The sequence below is a fragment of the Papio anubis genome, chromosome 1, assembly GCF_008728515.1.
Source record: "Papio anubis isolate 15944 chromosome 1, Panubis1.0, whole genome shotgun sequence".
NCBI classification, from domain to species: domain Eukaryota; kingdom Metazoa; phylum Chordata; class Mammalia; order Primates; family Cercopithecidae; genus Papio; species Papio anubis.
The window spans coordinates 136246737-136266047 of NC_044976.1; the positions used below are offsets into that span (position 1 = coordinate 136246737).

The 19311-nt window shown below is 41.5% G+C and overlaps 1 protein-coding gene and 1 long non-coding RNA gene across 23 annotated transcripts in view; one reads left to right on the forward strand and one right to left on the reverse strand.

The window, feature by feature from the left end:
• Window positions 1–1893: 1893 nt before the first annotated feature.
• Window positions 1894–19311, forward strand: part of ENAH (ENAH actin regulator) — a 154849-nt gene continuing 137431 nt past the window's right edge. For 2 of the 22 annotated variants that reach the window (XM_031655326.1, XM_031655340.1), the window contains exon 1: window positions 1894–2403. In XM_031655326.1, the coding sequence (XP_031511186.1) occupies window positions 2399–2403 (5 nt within the window). In that variant the 5' untranslated portion in view covers window positions 1894–2398. The other 20 variants (XM_031655304.1, XM_031655311.1, XM_031655312.1 and 17 more) reach the window with 15 other exon arrangements.
• On the reverse strand, window positions 9962–16240 carry LOC116270316. The gene is made up of 3 exons (XR_004178341.1): window positions 15635–16240; window positions 12447–12555; window positions 9962–10034 (listed from the first exon to the last, which is right to left on the reverse strand). It is a non-coding gene; the product is annotated as an uncharacterized LOC116270316 (long non-coding RNA).

Here is a 19311-nt window from a genome sequence, read left to right on the forward strand (position 1 = left end):
ATAGCTCTAGGTCACTGCTTCTATAGGGCTGTTGGTCTAAGGCTGCCAGTTCCAAAAAGAAAATAACTCGGTATTGAGCTCTGAAACCAGGAAGCTTTTTTTATTTTTTATTTTTGAGATGGAGTCTTGCTCTGTCACCTAGGCTGCAGTGCAGTGCTGTGATCTGAGCTCACTACAACCTCCTTTTCCCGGGTTCAAGTGATTCTCTTGACTCAGCCTCCCCAGTAGCTGGGATTACAGGCGTGCACCACCACACTCGGCTATTTTTCTTTTTTTTTTTTTTTTTTGTATTTTTAGTAGAGACAGGGTTTTGCCATGTTGGCCAGGGTGGTCTGGAACTCCTGACCTCAGATGATTCACCTGCCTCAGCCTCCCAGAGTGCTGGGATTACAGGTGTGAGCCACCGCACCCGACTGAAACCAGGAAGCTTTTTTATGGTTAAAAATGGGCTACACAGTTCTATTACAGGCAAGTCAGGCATTGACCGTGGATCACTATAACTTGTCTTTTCATTTGGAAGTGTACATTATCCCAACCTTTATAACTATCTTTTGAATAGTACCTGCATCTTAAAACAAAACACCAAAACTTTTGAACGGATTCCTGGAGTCATGGCAGGTCCTCCATTTTGGATGAGACCCTTCAGCAATAGGATCCCTGTAGCAACAATCCTTTCTCATCCTCATCTTTTATACAGAAAGTACATCCCTGTCTTCGGGACTAAAAGGGGGCTGTAATTCGTACAGTTAAAATTTTTATTATTGGATTTGTTTTTAGATTAAAAAAAAAAAAAAACCAAAAACAAAACCTCAACAACAACTATCAATTCTGGCTTCCTGGATGCCCTCCTCCCCGACTTGACTTGAAATTGCCTTGCCAGTATTTTATATCTACTTTTTAAGGGAGGTGACTTCAAGACCATTGGGAATGACGGAAGATTTAAAATTATCATTAGTTCCTCTTTCTCCCCGCCCCTGCCCGGGATTCCCTCTGCTAATGACGCTGGAAAGCGGTTCCACTGGCTGCGTTTCTCTTCTTCCACTCTTACGGCAACACACGGTTCCGCGCGCGTCTCCGGCGACTGCGTTTCCCCCAGAGTCGGCTGCGTTCGTTTGGGGATGAAGTCATCCCTATACCTAGTGTGCACATCAGCTTGTTCCATCGGCGCAGCACGCTGGGATTCCTCGGGAAGGAGCGAAGGGAACAATGATGACCATATTTTCCATTTATATGCCCCTCCTCAACTCCGCAGGAATCGCTGGGCGCAGCCGCGGCGGGGTCGGGCCGTTGGGCTGACCGGGATGCCCCCCGATTCCCTCGTCCCAGTCCTGAGACCGCAACAGGGCGGGCTGAGCACTCGCCCCGCGCGAGGCACTCGGCCGCCAGCCGACCCGGAGTCTCCTGGCCCGGCCCTGTACCCAGTCAGTCACGCGTCCCAGCTCCCCAAGCCGGTGCCTGCGGGTCCGGCGCCCAGGAGGTCTCGGCGCCTAGGTCTCCGCACCGCGGCCGTGGGGGAGGCCCCGGAGCTCCCCAAGCCTCTGGGGAGCGGGAGGCGACGGGGAGGGGGCCGACAGTGAAGGACAACCCCGGGCAAGGAACCCCCCGGCGAGGAACCCCGGCCGACAGCGGACGGGACGTTTTGGGTGGGGGGGGGGGGGCCCGCCCTGGCCCCGGGGGGGGGGGGGGGCGGGGTAGGGAGGCAACAAAGAGCCTCTCTTCGCCGCCGCCGCCGCCGCCGCCGCCGCCGCCGCCGCGCTCGCTCCCGCCCAGTCAGCTCTCCGCAGTCCGGCGGGGGCCCGGCCGCCGGCGCGGGGGAGCGCGCCCGGCCCCCCGCCTCCCCTTCCCTCCCCTTCCCTCCCCTCCCCCCGCACCGCCCCCTCGCCCCCGGGGGAAGGAGGCGAGGAGGGCGGCGCCTGCGTGTTCCTCCGCCGCGCGCCCCGCCTCCTCCCGGGCTCCTCGCGGCGATCCCGACTCTCCTCCCGCGGCTGCAGCAGCTGCCGGTTGCACACGGCCTCGGCGGCGGCGCGGCGGGCGCGGGCCTGTGGAGCGGCGGCCGGGCGCGCGGCCCCGGCGGGCACCCCTCCGAGGGCGGCTGAGGAAGCTCCGGGAGGAGGAGCAGGACCACGAGGAGGTGGGAGGCGGCGGCCGCCTGGGGACCCGCTCGGCGCCTCGTCCTCTCCGCCCCCTCCCCAGCCTTTCTCTCACCCTCTTCTCCCACACTCCGGGCCGGCGCCTCGGCTTTGTGCGAGGAGATGGTGTAGCCCCTGGCCGCCGAAGGAGGAGCCGAACACTTGTCTCCAGTCTCCGAGCTGCTCCCCACCCCTGGAGGAGAGACCCCCTCGGCTCGGCGCCTTCCGCGTCTCCCAGCTGGTGGGGAAGCCTCTACGCCGCCGGCACCATGAGGTGAGGGGCGCGCGGGGCGGGGGCCGGGCGGGCCATTGTGCCGCGGGAGCCGCGACCCTCGTTCTCCTTGGACCCCGCCTTCCTTCTCCCGGCCCGGCGCGTCTCCCCTGGTCTCCGGTCTGTTTCTCCCCCCTCCCCCTTTTGTCCCTTCCAATTTCTCTTTCTTTCTTGGAAACCTCCCCAACCCCTGTGGTTTGGGGGTCTCCCTTCATCGTTCTCTCATTTTTCCTCAAATGCTCTTCTTTCACCCAGGATTTCCCTTCCTAAATTTAATTTGCGCCTGGCTCCCTCCCCCCAGCCTTTGCAAGCGAAACCCGGGAGATGGGGAGGGGTTCGAGAATCGAAGCGTGCATGTTGCTGGGAAACAGGTATTTTTTCGTATATATGTAAAAATTTCATGCACTTTTGCCTCCGAACTCTCGTGTTTAATTAAAAAAGGAGGAAAAGTTTGAAAGGTCTGAAATCTCTGCGGGTAATAAAGTGCCTCTGGTAGGGGTAGGTAAAGGAGCTGTAAAAGGTGAAATTTCACGATGGTGGGGGCAGGGAAAGAATTGATTAGGTTCACGTGGTGGGGGCAGTAAAAGACTGGGATAAGTTGGTAGGGGTGTGTAAGCGGGGGCGGGGAACGGATTTGTTTGGAAAAGCCTTTTCTCCCCTTCCTCTGTAGCAGCCTGTGTTGCATTGCAGCAGCTGCTTTTGCCCTTTGCTCTGTAATCAGTAAAACAGGAGCTAAATTATTTTTGCGGCCCCGAAGAAGAGAATTGAATGTACTGTCGTAAAATATTTTTTTAATTGATACGTTGAAACATATGGTGTGATATTTTTCTTTATTGTTTCTCAAATTGTGTAGGAGAATAAACCATGATGTGGTGTGTCATTCATTGGAGATTTTTTTCTTCCAGCCTTTCCTAAGCCTGTTTTGTGTCCATAACCTTCTCTTTTCGGATTGGTGCAAGACTTCGTGAGAAATGGGACTTGGTAGACTGAAGGCTGATCCATTCTGCGTTATCATCCTTAAAGGCCTTCCTTTTGGGTTAAACAATTGTGGATAAAGTAAATTACTCCATTTCTCTCTCCTGGAAGAGATAGTCTTACAGTTCATTTGGATTTGAATCTCCTTTGTGTTAAAGATTAATGGTCAACCGTTGCCAAGACCTTTATAATGTAATACAATGAGATTTGAATGATACAATCTACAAATTCCTTCGCTTTGGCAAGAAAATGTCATGTCATTGGAATTCTTTCTCAATTTCGGTGGTTTCCATTTTAAACTTTGCTTTTCATTTTTTTTCTATCAAGGTTGAGCGTGTTTCCATTTGGCTTTTGTATGTATATATTTTGTGACATATCTGTGTTGAATTTTCACTTTCGCTTACTGTGAATTTGAATTTTTTTCTCTGATTCCAAGTTACCTGTATTTATGATGGCCTTAAAGAGTGAGTTTAATGTTGTGTTTCTAGGTGACTGACCCCTTTTCCCTTGATGATTTCGCACAAGTTATTTTCAAATATAAGCGATCAGTTTAAATAGTAGTTATAGCATACAAACCAAAAAACACAGTCTTTGTAAAATATGGCTTGAAAACTTTCAGTCATATGTTTGAGCATGACTTCTTTTACTGATGTCCTTGAAAACTCAGGAACTATAATATACATATTGTTGTATCTTGTAATATTATATGTTGTTGGTTTCTGTTTTAGAGATCTAATGCCGTAGGGATCTTACAGACCAGAAGTTATCAGTTGTTTCAAACTTTGGGTAAACTTAGCTTAACATTGAGAAATATAAAACAGTGGAAGTTTTTTTTTTTTTTTAAAGATATAGTCTTGCTCTGTCGCCCATGGAGTGCAGTGGTGCGATCTTGGCTTACTGCAACCTCCGCCTCTGGGTTCAAGCGATTCTCCTGCCTCAGCCTCCCAAGTAGCTGGGATTACAGGCGCGTGTCACCATGCCCGGCTGATTTTTTGTATTTTTAGTAGAGACAGGGTTTCACCTTGTTAGCCAGGATGGTCTCCATCTCTGGACCTCGTGATCCACCCGCTTCGGCCTCCCAAAGTGCTGGGATTACAGGCGTGAGCCACCGTGCCTGGCCAAAAGTGGGTTATTTTTAAATAAAAACAGGTATAGTTGTGTAATTCAAAGATTGTGAACTAAAAAAAGTTGCCGTTTTGGGTATTCAGTAAAGTTTAATCACTGTCATGTATAGATGTCAGTCTGTCACAGGTAAATTATGTCTTCACTTGAAAATTCCTTTTCTAATAGAAAGTAACTTCTGTTTTTTAAGCTCTTTTCTTGCTCTGTTCCTTGTGAAGTGTAGAGAGAGAGGAACCACACTGATGTTTTCCAGTAACGTAAATATAGAACTTGGTACACAGGTCTGAAAAGTTTATTTAAGCAGTCTACAGTAATTCTTTATACACTAATTTTGAATAAGAGCAGGAAGGAGGGTCAGCTTTTCACTTTGGAAGGAACTGGATTATTTGGTAGGTGGTTAGGTAGTGCTTAGAATGCTTAGATACCTGTAAAAGTGAGATTGGTATGAGATAGAACGTTCTTGTGCTGCTTGCAAAAAAGTCTTTGAAATATTCTTTGGAATATTTTGGTGCTTAAGAAAGTGCTTTTCAGGTTGTATTAATATATGCTTAGTCTTCATGTTTTCAAGGCCTGTGGGACATAAATGTTAGTCTTTTAAGTTGAGTCCTTTTTGGTTATATTAAGAAGTATTTCTGATGTTTCAAAGGCCACCTAGAAATAGGAATGCGTGAACAGGAATTTCCAATTAAGTCGGTCAGAATCTTGAACAGAGGATATGGTAAATACATTACGGTATAAATATTAGTGATATCTCTCAGATGACTTTTAATTTTAGGAATAGCATGCTCACTGTGTATAATGTAATCTTACACAGAAGAGAACTGAATAATAGTTTATGTTCCTGAAACAGTCATAGGCATTTTACATTAGTAAAATGCAGTTTGTAGATTTACTTGTTAATAATTTGTTTAAAGATGAATATTTAAAAAATGAAAAAGCATATTACTTGTACAGGACAGTGCATAGGTTGAGACCAAAAAGCTGGTACTTTTAGTGTCCTATCTGACTGTTTAGTTCTATTCTTATTTTTCATTTATGCAATGTTTTAAAAGTGTAAGATGCTTTGTGATTGAAGTGTGTGTATGTATGTGAATGCGTGTGTATGCATGTACATTGTGTGCCTTTTAAGTGCATTTTAAAAATTAGTTGGTTCGTTACTTAAGATATATATATATTTTTTTACTGAAAGAGGAGCTTGTCTCATCTAAAATAGTTGCATGTAGCCTAGTGGCTAAGGAGAGCTCAGAAGATTTTGTATTTACATTCTTGGATCCGTATTAAATAGTCCAGGCTTCCACTAGCTACTCTGACTTTCTCATATAAAAAGGTGTAATAGGGTTATGAGGATTTGTCCAAGCCATTTACTAACTGGGTGACCTTGAACTAATTACATTATTCCACTGATGCATTTTTAAAAAATATGTAAAAATAGAGATAATTCTTAACTGAGTAGTGAGGATCAAATGATAATAGAAGATGCTTTATATACTGGTAAACCTTAAATTTATGTTACTCCTCCAGTTTCCAGGCCTATTTCTATGTTAGACTAGTTGGGTAAAACTTCTGGGCAGTGGGCTCCAGCTTGCGACCTTATTTAGCTCAAAGATGTCAAAAAGGCCACATTTTGCTTATTTTATAGGTGAGGAAGCTGTTTCCTTCTTGTGTGTTTCCTTCCTTAGGGTTTTTGAAGTATCTTCATTTGTGGTAACGATAAATTTTATATACATTTTAGAGTGTGGTACAATCAAGGGTCAGAAGATCCAGGTTTTATAAGCGGACCTGTTAATTGAGCAAACTGGTTTAAAAAAAAAAAAGAAGATAATCTTATATTTCACAGGATTGTTTTGTGAAGTGTCAAGTGAGATATCCATGAAAGGATACAAATAGTAGTCTCTTTGTTCCCATGGGTCTTCATTTATACTCGTAGCTGTTGGATGTGTGACTTTCCCACAGAGGTTTATTTTAGGAGCAAGAGCCAAATCTTCATTTTTTGAATGTCAGTATTGTATTGTAGGAATTTACTAATTGAATAAATCTTGAATAAGGGTGTGGATTAATGGAGAAAATTTACTGAAGTTTATTCAGTATTCAAGGTGTTGGATACCTTGTTGGCCCAGTTGGATTAAGCAAAATAACTATGGAGGCACCATTTGGCTTGTATAGAAGAAATTACGTACTGAATAAGTTTTGGTGATTTATCTTACAGAAGGCTTAAAACAGGGGTGATTGTATAACTTGTAAAACATCTAGTCTTTATCATGAGTGTAAGAAAGATTTGAAAAAATGTGATTTCAATTTTTACCTGGTTGTCAGGGAGTAAAAGGGTACTTAAACCCTACTTGTGCCAACTTAAAGTTGTCTTTTCCTCTCTTTTCTCACCCTTGTTTGAAATTGATGAATGGAATTGAGTGGAAGTAAAAGTTAGAGAATATGAGCTGAGGCTGTACTTCAGTGGATACTTCTTCAGATGAGGGTTTATGAAATTATCCCGACTAGAAACAAGAAGGGGATTCCTTGTCAGACTTGGAGTATAGTCCTTGACTTGCTCCTAACATGCTCCCCCAACCCCCTTGTCCCCCACTATTCCTGTGTGTTCCAGTGCACTTTCCATGTTTTTTCCTATTGCATTTATTCTGTTGTTTTATAATTATGTGGTTTGTTTTGTCCCTCTTCCTTTTAAGTTCCTTGAAGACAGGGACTGCATTTTTATATTTATGGTACTAGCAAAATACTTGGCAAATAGTGGGTGGCCTGTGTAAGTGTTTGACTTTGACTTCGTTGTCCTTTTATAGAATCTATTCACTAACAATCCCGTTTTTGGAATACCTGTAGTGTTCTAGAAGCTATACTGGATATTGTAGGGTGTAGTGTAGTATTTGGTGGATACTAAATGTTAATAATATTTAATTAAGCAAGCAAAAACTCACATCCTGACTACAGGAATAGGTGTAGAATTTGGTTTTCTTTCTTTCTTTTTTAAATTTTAATTTAATTTTTATTTTGTAGAGACGAGGTCTTGCCGTGTTGACCAGGCAGGTTTTGAATTCACCTGGCCAGAATTTATTTCTTACTCTTAACATAGAGCTCAGAAGTGGCTACAAGTGTCAGGATTGTCTAAATCCTAAGCCCTTTGGAGGATACCATATTTCCTTGACTTCATGATTAAATTCTCAATTACTAAAAGGGCCATCAAATCTGTTTTTAAGTCTCATTGACCAAAGAACTTGTATTTTCGAGTTACAAGCATATGCATCTCTTAATTTATTTTTACCCCATTTAGTGCTTGCTTTGTTTTGATTCTTATCAGTGCTTCAAATACTAATCATTGGGTAGTGCATGATACTCTTGAAGTATTAGTGTGGGCTGCCATAACAAAATACCATAGGCCGGGTGGCTTAAACAACAGAAATTTATTTTTTATTTTTATTTTTATATATTTTTTGAGACAGTCTCTCTCTCTCTGTCGCCTGGGTGATCTCGGCTCATTGTAAGCTCTGCCTCCCGGGTTCACGCCATTCCCCTGCCTCAGCCTTCTGAGCAGCTGAGACCACAGGCATCTGCCGGCATGCCCGGCTAATTTTTTTTTTTTTTTTTTGAGATGAGTCTCTCTCTCTCTCCCAGGCTGAAGTGCAATGGCGCGATCTCAGCTCACTGCAAGCTCCACCTCCTGGGTTCACGCCATTCTCCTGCCTCAGCCTCCCTAGTAGCTGGTACTACAGGCGCCCGCTGCCACGTCCGGTTAATTTTTTGTATTTTTTAGTAGAGACGGGGTTTCACAGTGTTAGCCAGGACGGTCTCGATCTCCTGACCTTGTGATCTGCTCGCCTTGACTTCCCAAAGTGCTGGGATACAGGCGTGAGCCACCACGCCCGGCCATTTTTTTGTACTTTTTAGTAGAGACGGGGTTTCGCTGTGTTAGCCAGGATGGTCTCGATTTCCTGACCTCGTGGGATTAGAGGCGGGAGCCACGGCGCCCGGCCTAGAAATTTATTTTATGGTTCTGGAGGCTGGAGGTCAGAGAACAGATTGCCAGTGTGGATGGGTTTTGGTGAGGGTTCTCTTCCTGGCTTGCAGAGGATATCCTCCTCTCTGTGTCCTTGCTTGGTAGGGCGGGTATGGGAATCCTGGGGTCGGGGAAATGGGGGGAGAATTTCTCTTCTCCTCATTTCATAAGGCCACTAATCCTATTGAATTAGGGCCCTACCCTTATAACTTTAACATTAGTTACCTCCTAAAAGCCCTTTTTCCAAATATTGAGGGTTAGGGTATTAACATATAAATTTTAGGGGAACACAGTTCATTCTATAGCAGAAGATAACTACATTTTTTTTTTTTTTTGTCAGCGCATAGAACTTTGGAAGAAAATAATTTGTTTAATGTTTAGATGAATTTTAGATAAGTTTTGTTTTAAGTAACCAGAAATTGTTTGCTAAAGAAGATAAATTGGGGGGGGGGGTTTAATTGATTTATACAAGGTTATCTGTTAAATTTTCTAGAAATATCTTTACATTGGGAACCTTCTATTTTACAATTATTTAAGTAAGTTTCATTAACAGGCAACTTTTCCAAAGACTACTTTGGGTATGAGGCAGTGTACATATATCTAAGTGTAGAGATTGAATGGTGTAGGATAAAGCGGACAGGCTTTGAAGTCAACTCTGGGTTTGACTCTAGTTTGACATTTACTAAATAATTTATTTTTGAGTGGGTTATAAACATTTTTTGGGATTGAATTTCTTATGTAAAATAGAGATACTTTGTGAATTATAGAGTTGTTGGGAAAATTAAATAAAATTCTGGCATAACACTTGGCACACAAAATGAGCTTGATAAGAGTAAATCCCCTATTTCTATGAAAGTCTGACATCTCTTAAGTTTATGTTAAGAATGTGAAAAACCATGTAAAATGGTGCAGCTGCTTTAGAAAACAGTTTGGCAGTTCCTTAAAAAGTTAAACATAGAGTTGTCATATGACCCAGCAATTCCATTCCTAGAAATGAAAACATTTGTCCACAGGAAAACTTGTACACAAATGTTTATAGTATCATTATTTGTAATAGCCAAAAAGCAGAAATAATCCAGATGTGTCTCAGTTCATGAATAGATCATCAAAATGTGGTATGTCCATACAACAGAATAATATTTGGCCATCAAAAGGAATGGAGTTCTGATACATGCCACAGCATAGATGGAAGCATTATGCTAAGTGAAAGAAGCCAGACACAAAAGGCGATATATGCCGTGATTCCATTTATATGAAATGTCCAGAATAGGCAGATCTATATAATAACACGAGAAGAAGATCTCATTAAGTTGTTTCTGACATATTTATTACTTTGGATTAATATTTTAAATTGTCATCTTCATCCTTTTTAAAGAAGAGAGATTGAAGATAGAACCACTGGACATTTCTCTGTAGGGAAACAAGCAGGTGGGAGTGCTGAGGTGGAAACCTTGATAGTGGCGCCATTGAAAGGCCTGAACAAATTTTGGAGCTGTATATTCGTGCTGAGGAGACAGCCATCTCTTTGGTAGGCCTGTTGTAAGTAAGGATGACTAAGGTCACCAGTAAAATGTGATGAAGCAAATCCATCAGAATCTTCAGCAAACTTAAATCTGGGTGGTGATTTTCTGGGGTTTGTTTACAGTAGTCTCAAATACCAAAAGTTTTGTCTTTGGGGAATGAGGTAATCATGATATTTTTAAATAAACTGAGCCCTTTTCCAGTGGTAAAGGCCTTAAGGAACATCTGGTCTTGGTAAGAATACATCTGATGATATGAAATCAAATGACTACCTTTGACTGTGCTTTAGAGGTCCCCAGTCTTCTGTCCTTTTTGGTATCTGTTATATTTGCAATTTGGCAGGAGGGGAACTTTATAAAGAACCAAGAACATAAGTAAAATAAAATGAGTGGCTCTTTAAGTCAGATCTCAAGGGAGTCCAAATTGTTCCTTTACAGTTCAGTGAAGGGATCTTTCTATGCAGGTTTAATAATTATTAAATACTAGTTATTTGAATATCTGCTTTGTTCTGCAGTCTTTCTTCTCCTCCCCCGAATTCTCATGTTAGACTGATATTGCAAGCAAAATTGTGACTGTTCAGTTTTTAACAATTTAAGAGTTATGTGTCTTGAGTTTTCATTTAAAACTTTTACTTACAGTCTACTTAATTGTGGTCTTTGCAGTATTTTTAGAAAAATAAATCAATGACTGTTGTCCATATGTCTGGTATTTTTTTAAATTACGTTTTCCCTTCTATTATTAAGTAGTACAGATTTTAGAAGGCATGGGAAGTATAAAACATTTATGAAATGTTAAATCCAAGCCATCTAGAATTTTAATATTTTAATGTGTAGATTTCTAAACTTTTTGTAGTGCATTTGCAGCCATCATTGTGCATGTGCATATGATTATATATAAAAGTAAGATACTATTTGAAAATGGACTTATACTATATTTGTATTGTGTATTCTGTAGCTGGTCCCTTTCCATATATATAATATCTATATTTCTTTACATTTTATTATTTTTATTTTTTAAATAGGGTCTTGAACCATCACCCAGGCTGGAGTGCAGTGGTGCAATCATAGCTTACTGCAGCCTTGAACTCCTGGGCTCAAGCGATCCTCCCATCTCAGCCTCCTGAGTAGCTGAGACTACAGATGTGTGCCACCACGCACTCTAATTTTTAGTTTTTTTTTTTTGTAGAGACAAGGTCTTGCTATGTTGCCCAGGCTGGTCTTGAACTCCTGACCTCAAGTCATCCTCCCATTTCAGCCTCCCAAAGCACTAGGATTACAGGCATGAGCTGCTGTGCCCAGCTAGTAATTCTTGTTCCTAACTATATAGCTACATAACTTTAAGTGACCGCATAATATTCCATTGGTTTGGATGGATGACTTTGTCTACTTAAATCTTAAAGATGGACTTTTAGATTTGTTCCATTGTTTTTATTATTATAAAAAACACTGCTATGAACATCTTTGGTTATATGTCTTTGGGTACATATCTGATTTGGTTTTAGGATACATTCCTAGAATTAAAATCAAGAAGTAGTGCTTTTTTAAAAAATTTTTTATTGCTCTACTTTTCTGTATCCAGTCTATCATTGTCCTACCAGGTTACCTTCACTTGCTTCTGTCCATCTCACTGCCTCAAGTTCAGGCCACTGTTGTCTCTTACCTGAACTATTAGTGTTTCCTCATTTCCATTCATGTCCCCTATTCTCCATGCATCACTCAGAATACTCTTAAAGTGGAAATCAGATATTGTTATTTCCTACCTAAAGCCTTCAGTGGCATCTTAGACTAAAACCCAAATTAGTCATAAAACCAAAATTATTAAGGTCTTGCATGACCTGGCTCTGCATTCCAAGTTCCCCACACAGGCCTGTGTGAGTATGCAGTAAGTATTTGAGTGAATAATAAAATGACTGAAAGGAGTTGTATCAGTTTTTGATACACAATACCAAATATGCAAGAGTAGATGAGAGTTCTGGTTATCCCACATTCTGGCCAGCTCAGGCCATTATCAGTCTTTTAATCTTTGCCAATGTGATAGGCAAAAGGTGTTATCGTTTTAATTTGTATTTCTTTGATTACTTGTAGGGTCTCTTTGTTTATTGGACATCTTTATTTTTGTGTGGATGTCTGTTCATGTGCTTTTTCTATTTTCCCAATGAGATGTTTGGTTTTTCTTCTAATGATTTATAATAATGAGGATATTAACTCTTCATAGTGCATATACATATATCGTATCCAATATCTACTGCTGTTTAACAAAGCATCTCAAATCCTAGTAAAACTGTCACCCAGGCTGGATTGCAGTGGTTCCGTCATAGCTTACTGCAGCCTTGAACTCCTGGGCACAAGTGATCCTCCCACCTCAACCTCCTGAGTAGCTGAGACTACAGATGTGCTATATGGGTTGGCTGGGCAGCTCTTCTTACCTGGACTCATTCGTGTGTTTTCATTCACTTAGGTTCATCTGGTGTGTGTGTCCCATCCCTCTGCCTCATCGCTCACTTAACAGTAGCAGCCTCCTCATGACAGCATGCCCTAGTATGAAAGCTCTTATCAAACTTCAGCTTGCATCCTGTTTGCTTATGTTTCTTTGGCCAAAACAAGTCATATGGTCAAGCCCAAAGTCAGTGGGGGAGGTGATTACACAAGGGGACAGATCAAGAGGTGTGATTCGTTGGTGGTCATAATATAAAATTTACTATATGTATCTTCTTTTTTTTTTTTTTTTGAGATGAAGTCTCGCTGTCTGTCACCCAGGCTGGAGTGTGTGCAGTCGTGCAATCACAGCTCACTGCAACCTCTGCCTCCTGGGTTCAAACAGTCCTACTACCTCAGTCTCCTGAGTAGGATTACAGGCGTGCATCACCATGCCTGGCTAATTTTTTTTGTATTTATTTTTATTTTTATTTTTGAGATGGAGTCTCGCTGTGTCGCCCAGGCCGGAGTGCAGTGCTGCAGTCTCAGCTTACTGCAACCTCTGCTTCCCAGGTTCAAGTGATTCTCCTGCCTCCGAGTAGATGTACGAGATCACGCCCAGGTGATTTTCGTATTTTTAGTAGAGACAGGGTTTCACCATGTTGGCCAGGCTGGTCTTGAACTCTTGACCTTAAGTGATCTGCCTGCCTCGGCCTCCCAAAGTGCTGGGATTACAGGTGTGAGCCACGCCGCCCAGCTTTTTTTGTGTTTTTAGTACAGACCGGGTTTCACGTTGGCCAGGTTGGTTTCAAACTCCTGACCTCACGTGATCTGCCTGCCTCGGCCTCCCGAAGTGCTGGGATTACAAATGTGAGCCACTGCACTCAGCCTTGTATCTTCTGTAATCCCAAGTTTTCCATTCTTTTTTTTCTCCATATATTAAGATTTAAAATTTTGTCTTAAGTGTGCAGCAACTCATTTGTTTCTTTTTTTTAATTAAAGATGGGGTCTTGCTGTGTTGCTCAAGTTAGTCTTCAACTCTTGGCCTAGAGTGATCTGCTTGCCTTCACCTCCGAAAGTGCTGGAATTACTGAACCACAGTGTTTGGCTTAGTTTCTAGTTTAATAGGTTTAACATGGTACCTTTAAAAACAATTCTTACATGTTTAGTAGTAAAATGCATAATTTTTTACTATATAGACATAAAAGCATATATGATATACTTTTAGCTATTTTTTTTTTTAGAAGTACATTTGTTCTCATTTTTCTTTGTCTTAATTTTATCTGAAATGTATGTACTTGTATTTGGCCGGGCGGGGTGGCTCATGCCTGTAATCCCAGCACTTTGGGAGGCTGAGGCAGGCGGATCACGAGGTCAGGAGATCAAGACCATCCTGGCTAACATGGTGAAACTCCGTCTCTACTAAAAATACAAAAAATTAGTCAGGCGTGGTGGCCGGTGCCTATAGTCCCAGCTACTCGGGAGGCTGAGGCAGGAGAATGGTGTGAACCCGGGAGGCGGAGCTTGCAGTGAGCCCAGATGGTGCCATTGCACTCCAGCCTGGGCGACAGAGCGAGAGACTGTCTCAAAAAAAAAAAAAAAAAAAGTATGTACTTGTATTTAAACCGTAAAGCTTATGTTTTTAAAAAATGTTTTTCCTTTGCTAATTAACTTAATTTCATTGTTGGCATTTATATTCTTCAGTTTTCTTAGAGTTTAAAAAAATGTAATAGCTAACTGTTATTGAGTGCTTACTGTTTGAAACCTTTATGTATTAACTCATTTAACACTGATGGAACTGTTATCTCCATTTTATAGATGAGGAAATCGAGTCACAGAGAGTTAAGTGACTTGCCCAGGGTCACCCAGTTAGTAGACAGTGGAACTGGGATTCCATCTCAGGCAGTCTGGTTCCAGAGCCCATGGTTTTTAACCAGTAAGCTCTTTTTAACCACATAACTCTTTGTATTGGTTAACTTTTGAACTGAAGCATATATTTGAATTTTCCAAATGTTAATGTGTGAGTAATTTATTTCTCCTTGTGATTTCATTGTTTAGGGGGTCTTTATTCTCTGAAAATAATTGGCATAAGAGCAAGATCTTGTAGGATGAATTGACCTAGAACATTTCAGAGATAATAGTACATAGTTGGGGTGGGGAGAAAAGCCTTTATTTGGGTTTAATCTTGAAAAATGAAACAAAATTATGAAAACATTCATGTTATGGTTGCAATTATGTGTTAAATTCTTAAAATGAAAGAAGAATGGATCAAGTGTTGGTTGCTTAAAAAGTTTTACATAATTTTTCTGAGAAAATTGCAAGATCACGTGAAACTATCCATGTTATGATGGACTTTTGCAGTATGATCATAAAGACAGTCCTTTTTGCCAAAATATTCAAGGGCTTCATTAGTTTTCCTGACTTTGATTTTCAGATTTTCTTTTGACCTCTTGGTAATCTCATCTTTGTTAGTTCTCCAGTTATTAACTACAATCTGTTAAAATGCTTTCAGCTGCAAGTAACTGTTTATGACTTAAAGTGCTTAAATATTGAGAAAATTTATCTCATATAATTGAGGTCCAGAGGTAGGGTAGGCTCCACACATACTACAGTCAGTGGGTCACTGATGTCTTTGAGGACACAGGTACATTTTGCCATCTTTGGTATTCACTCATCTTTATATTGGTAACAAGTAGACCATAGGGCTTCCAGGATTCAAATTCAGACCCAGTAATTCTTGGAGGAAGTAGGACCATCCTTCTTGTGTGTCTTTTAGTCCTGCCATAGTCCATTTTATGCTGCTATAACAGATATCACAGACTGGGTAATTTATGAAGGAAAGAGATTTATGTGGTTCACAGTTCTGGAGGCTGAGAAGTCCAAGATCAAGGGGCTGCATCTGGTGAGGGCCTTCTTGCTGTCTCATAACATGGTGGAAGGCGTCACACAGTGAGATGGTATGTGCTCAAAACAGAAGAAAAGGGTTGAATTCCTGTAACCCACTCCCATCATAATGGTATTAATCGATTGATGGGTGTGGATGCCCATGGCTGAATCATTTCTTAGTACTGTTACAGTTAAATTTCAACATGAGTTTCAAGATTCAAACCATAGCAACTCTAAGGTATCATTTATATACAGCTAAATGCATAAATCATGTATACATATAGCTTGGTACATTTTTACTATGTATACATACCTGTGTAGCCACCAACCAGGTCTGGATACAGAAGACACTTAGGCCATTAAGTTCCCTAATGCCCCTTCCCAGTCAGTATCTTTCCAAATACTCATTTTTTTCAGTTGCTTTGTAAAGAGTTTTCATCATTTTCAGTGACTTCATAAAGGCCTACATATTTTGGAATGTTTGCAGTTTCACTTTGTAGATGATATGCATTGTGTTGCTTTGTAATTGAAATAACCTGTCAGTCATTGAGAGCCTGACAGGGCAAAGGTGAAATGGCCTGACATAGAGGCTAATGCTGCTTTGGGAGGGATGTTTAATGGGGACTGATATTATAAATGTTTAGTTCATTAGTGGATATTTTTGTGTTAAGACTGCTTTTGCTTCCCTGGCAACTTCTGTGAATCTGATAATGAACTTTCATTGTAAGACCCTTGTACCTATTTTGTTCTGTATTACATTTTTACATATATGTTGTTCTAGATTCTCTAATTTATTGCATTGGTCTATTACTCCCATGCAGTCTGTTAGCTGTGAGCTGTTAGATCTTTATGAAATTTAGATTTGATCAGCTCAACCTTGAGTCTGAACTACTTCAGTGCCTTCCCATTGCTCTTGGAATTAAGACCAAGCTCCACCAGGCTCCTCCTCATTGTGGCTTAAGTCCTGCATGATTTTCCTTTTCAGTGATTCCGAAGTAAGTAAAATGACTCAATAAGAAAAATCCTCAACAATAACTTACAAAAAAGTAAACGTGTGCATAGGTATGACCCATTGCCTTAGGCTTACAGTTTAGTGGGGGAGGAGGCATTAATTTTCAAGAGCTGGCAGAGCACAGTGTCTAATGCCCATAATCCCAGCAGTCTGGGAGGCCGAGGTGGGTGAATCAGTTGAGCCCAAGAGTTCAAGACCAGCTTAGGCAACATGGCAAAACCCTATCTCTACGAAAAATAGTATTAGCTGGGTGTGGTGGCACACACCTGTAGTCCCAGCTACGCAGGAGGTTGAGGTAGGAGAATCACTTGAGCCCGGAAGGTTGAGGCAGTTTTTTTTTTCAAGGTTTTTGCATTTTGGGGTTAGTCAAGTTTAATAGAATCAGCATTGACTTCAAAGCCATTCTGCTATTTACTGGCTGTGAGACCTTGACTTTCCCAAACCTTAATTTCTTTTTCTGTAAAATGGAATTAATAATTCATTGCCTTGTTTTAAGATTTGCCGTAATGTAGTTAGAGGTTTTATGGATTGGGCATATTCTATTTATTGTTTTCTTTGTGTTGTACCATGAGATTAAAACAAAAAATAAAGTTCAAGCTTCTGAATGTTGTTTTGCCTTTTTTCTTTCTTGCTTGCTTTCTTTTTCTTGTTTTGAGACAGGGCCTCACTTTGTTACACAGGCTGGAATGCAGTGGCGCGATCATAGCTCACTGCAACCTGTAACTCCTGGGCTCAAGCCATCCTTGCATCTCGGCTTCCTGAGGAGCTGGGACTATAGGCACCTGCTACCACACCCAGTGTGCCTTTTTTAACTTTTAATATGAAAGTTTCTGTGTTTTAGGCACTCTGAAAACAAATGGCCAGTTAAATTCTTAGAGTTCCTGTATTTTAAAATGATGCTTATAATTTAAGATGAGTATTTAAATTAAAAACCAGCACCCAGACATGGAATGGTTATTTGCATTACTTAGAACAAGTTCTTCCCCTAGATCTGTCACCCTCCCTTCCCTTCATAATGTGTGGTTCCCGTGTGGTCAGCCATCCTATTTAAACTTTGCTCTGAAAAAAAGGCCATGCACGGTGACTCATGTCTGTAATCCCAGCACTTTGGGAGGCTGAGGTGGGTGGATCATTTGAGGCCAGGAGTTCTAGACCAGCCTGGCTAACTGGTGAAACCCCGTCTCTACTAAAAATACAAAAATTAGCTGGGCGTGATGGCGCATGCCTATAATCCCAGCTACTCGGGAGGCTGAGGCATGAGAATAGTTAGAACCCGGGAGACAGAGGTTGCAGTGAGCAGAGACCGCACCACTTCACTCCGGCCTGGGTGACAGAATGAGATCCTGTTTCACAACAAAACTACAACAACAGAAAACAAAAAACAACAAGTTACTGAAAAAACCTTCCCCTGCACCCTGGGGCACATGGAAGAGATGTCTTAACCTGGCCTTCAGGGCCCTCGAAAAACAGTTCAGTGGTGCCTTTCAGAACTCCCTATGTGAATTCACTTCCTAACGGTCGTTTATTGTTTTCCAAAGGTACCAGTGAAGTCTTGGTTTCATTACTTTTATTCTCTCTGTCTTCTGGAAAGCTGCCTTCTCTGTGCTCACCTCAATCTCATTCTTGCTTTAGTTTCCTCTTCTGGTTTGTCTTTAGTGATTGTTACAGGCTGAGTCTCTCTCTTTTCATAGTTTCTGTTGACTGGCTCTTTTCATATGTCATACATACATTTTTCCCTTAAAAAAATGGAGTAAGAGCTCATGACACATTTCTCTGAACACTTTATATCATGCTGGGTTCATTGAGATACTTTTAATAACCTTTTTGAACAAATTAAAAAACTAAACTCATGACTATTGATTGTTTTAGGCCTTCTCATTTTGTTCTTTTTTTTTTTTGAGATGGAGTCTCGCTCTGTCGCCCAGGCTGGAGTGCAGTGGCACAATCTCGGCTAACTGCAAGCTCCGCCTCCCAGGTTCATGCCATTCTTCTGCCTCAGCCTCCTGAGTAGCTGGGACTACAGGCGCCCGCCACCATGCCTGGCTAATTTTTTTTGTATTTTTAGTAGAGACAGGGTTTCACCGTGTTAGCCAGGATGATCTCCATCTCCTGACTTCGTGATCCACCCGTCTCGGCCTCCCAAAGTGCTGCGATTACAGGCGTGAGCCACCGCGCCCGGCCTGTTCTTTATTTCTTGTAGAGATGAGAGTCTTGCTTTGTTGCCCAGGTTGGTCTCAAATTCCTGGCTTCTAGTGATCCTCCCACCTCAGTCTTCCAAAGTGCTGGAATTATGGCTGTGAGCCACTGAACCCTCATTTTATTCTTTAGCTAAATCATCTGATTTTTATTAAAGGTATTGGGACAGTCCTTTAAACAATTTTATATTGTACATAGTATGTTTTGGTAAGTGACAAAGTGAAGATGTCATGGTATAACATTTTAACAAAAATTTTTAATATGCACTTGAAAATGTAAAGACAAGACATCAAATATATTTGGTTTTATTTTTCCTGCCTGGAAATGTTATACAAAATAAGAATCTTGTCACCCAATCAGCAATTGTTTCCCTTTAGCATATTGACTGTTAGTTTTTTCTGAGTCTGTAAAAAGTTACTAAAATTAAAAACTAATAAAGTAAGGGCTTTATAAAAACTTTATAAGTACATAAATTTATGCAGATCTTGGGTACACTTCCGAGGTAGCAGTTTATTTTTGTGACCTCCACATCTACTCTTCCCCTGTTTCCATAAATGCTCCCATCATTATCAGCTAGGGTTCTCCAGAGAAACAGAACCAGTATTTGTTTATTTAAAGGAATTGGCTTACATGATTATGGGAGTCTGAAATTTGTAAGGCCAACAGGCAGGCTGGAAACTCAGGCAAGATAATTGACGTTGCATCTTGAGTCTGAAATTTGCAGAGCAGGTCAGTAACTGGAAACTGAAACAGGAGGATTTCTATGTTAGTTTTGAGGCAGA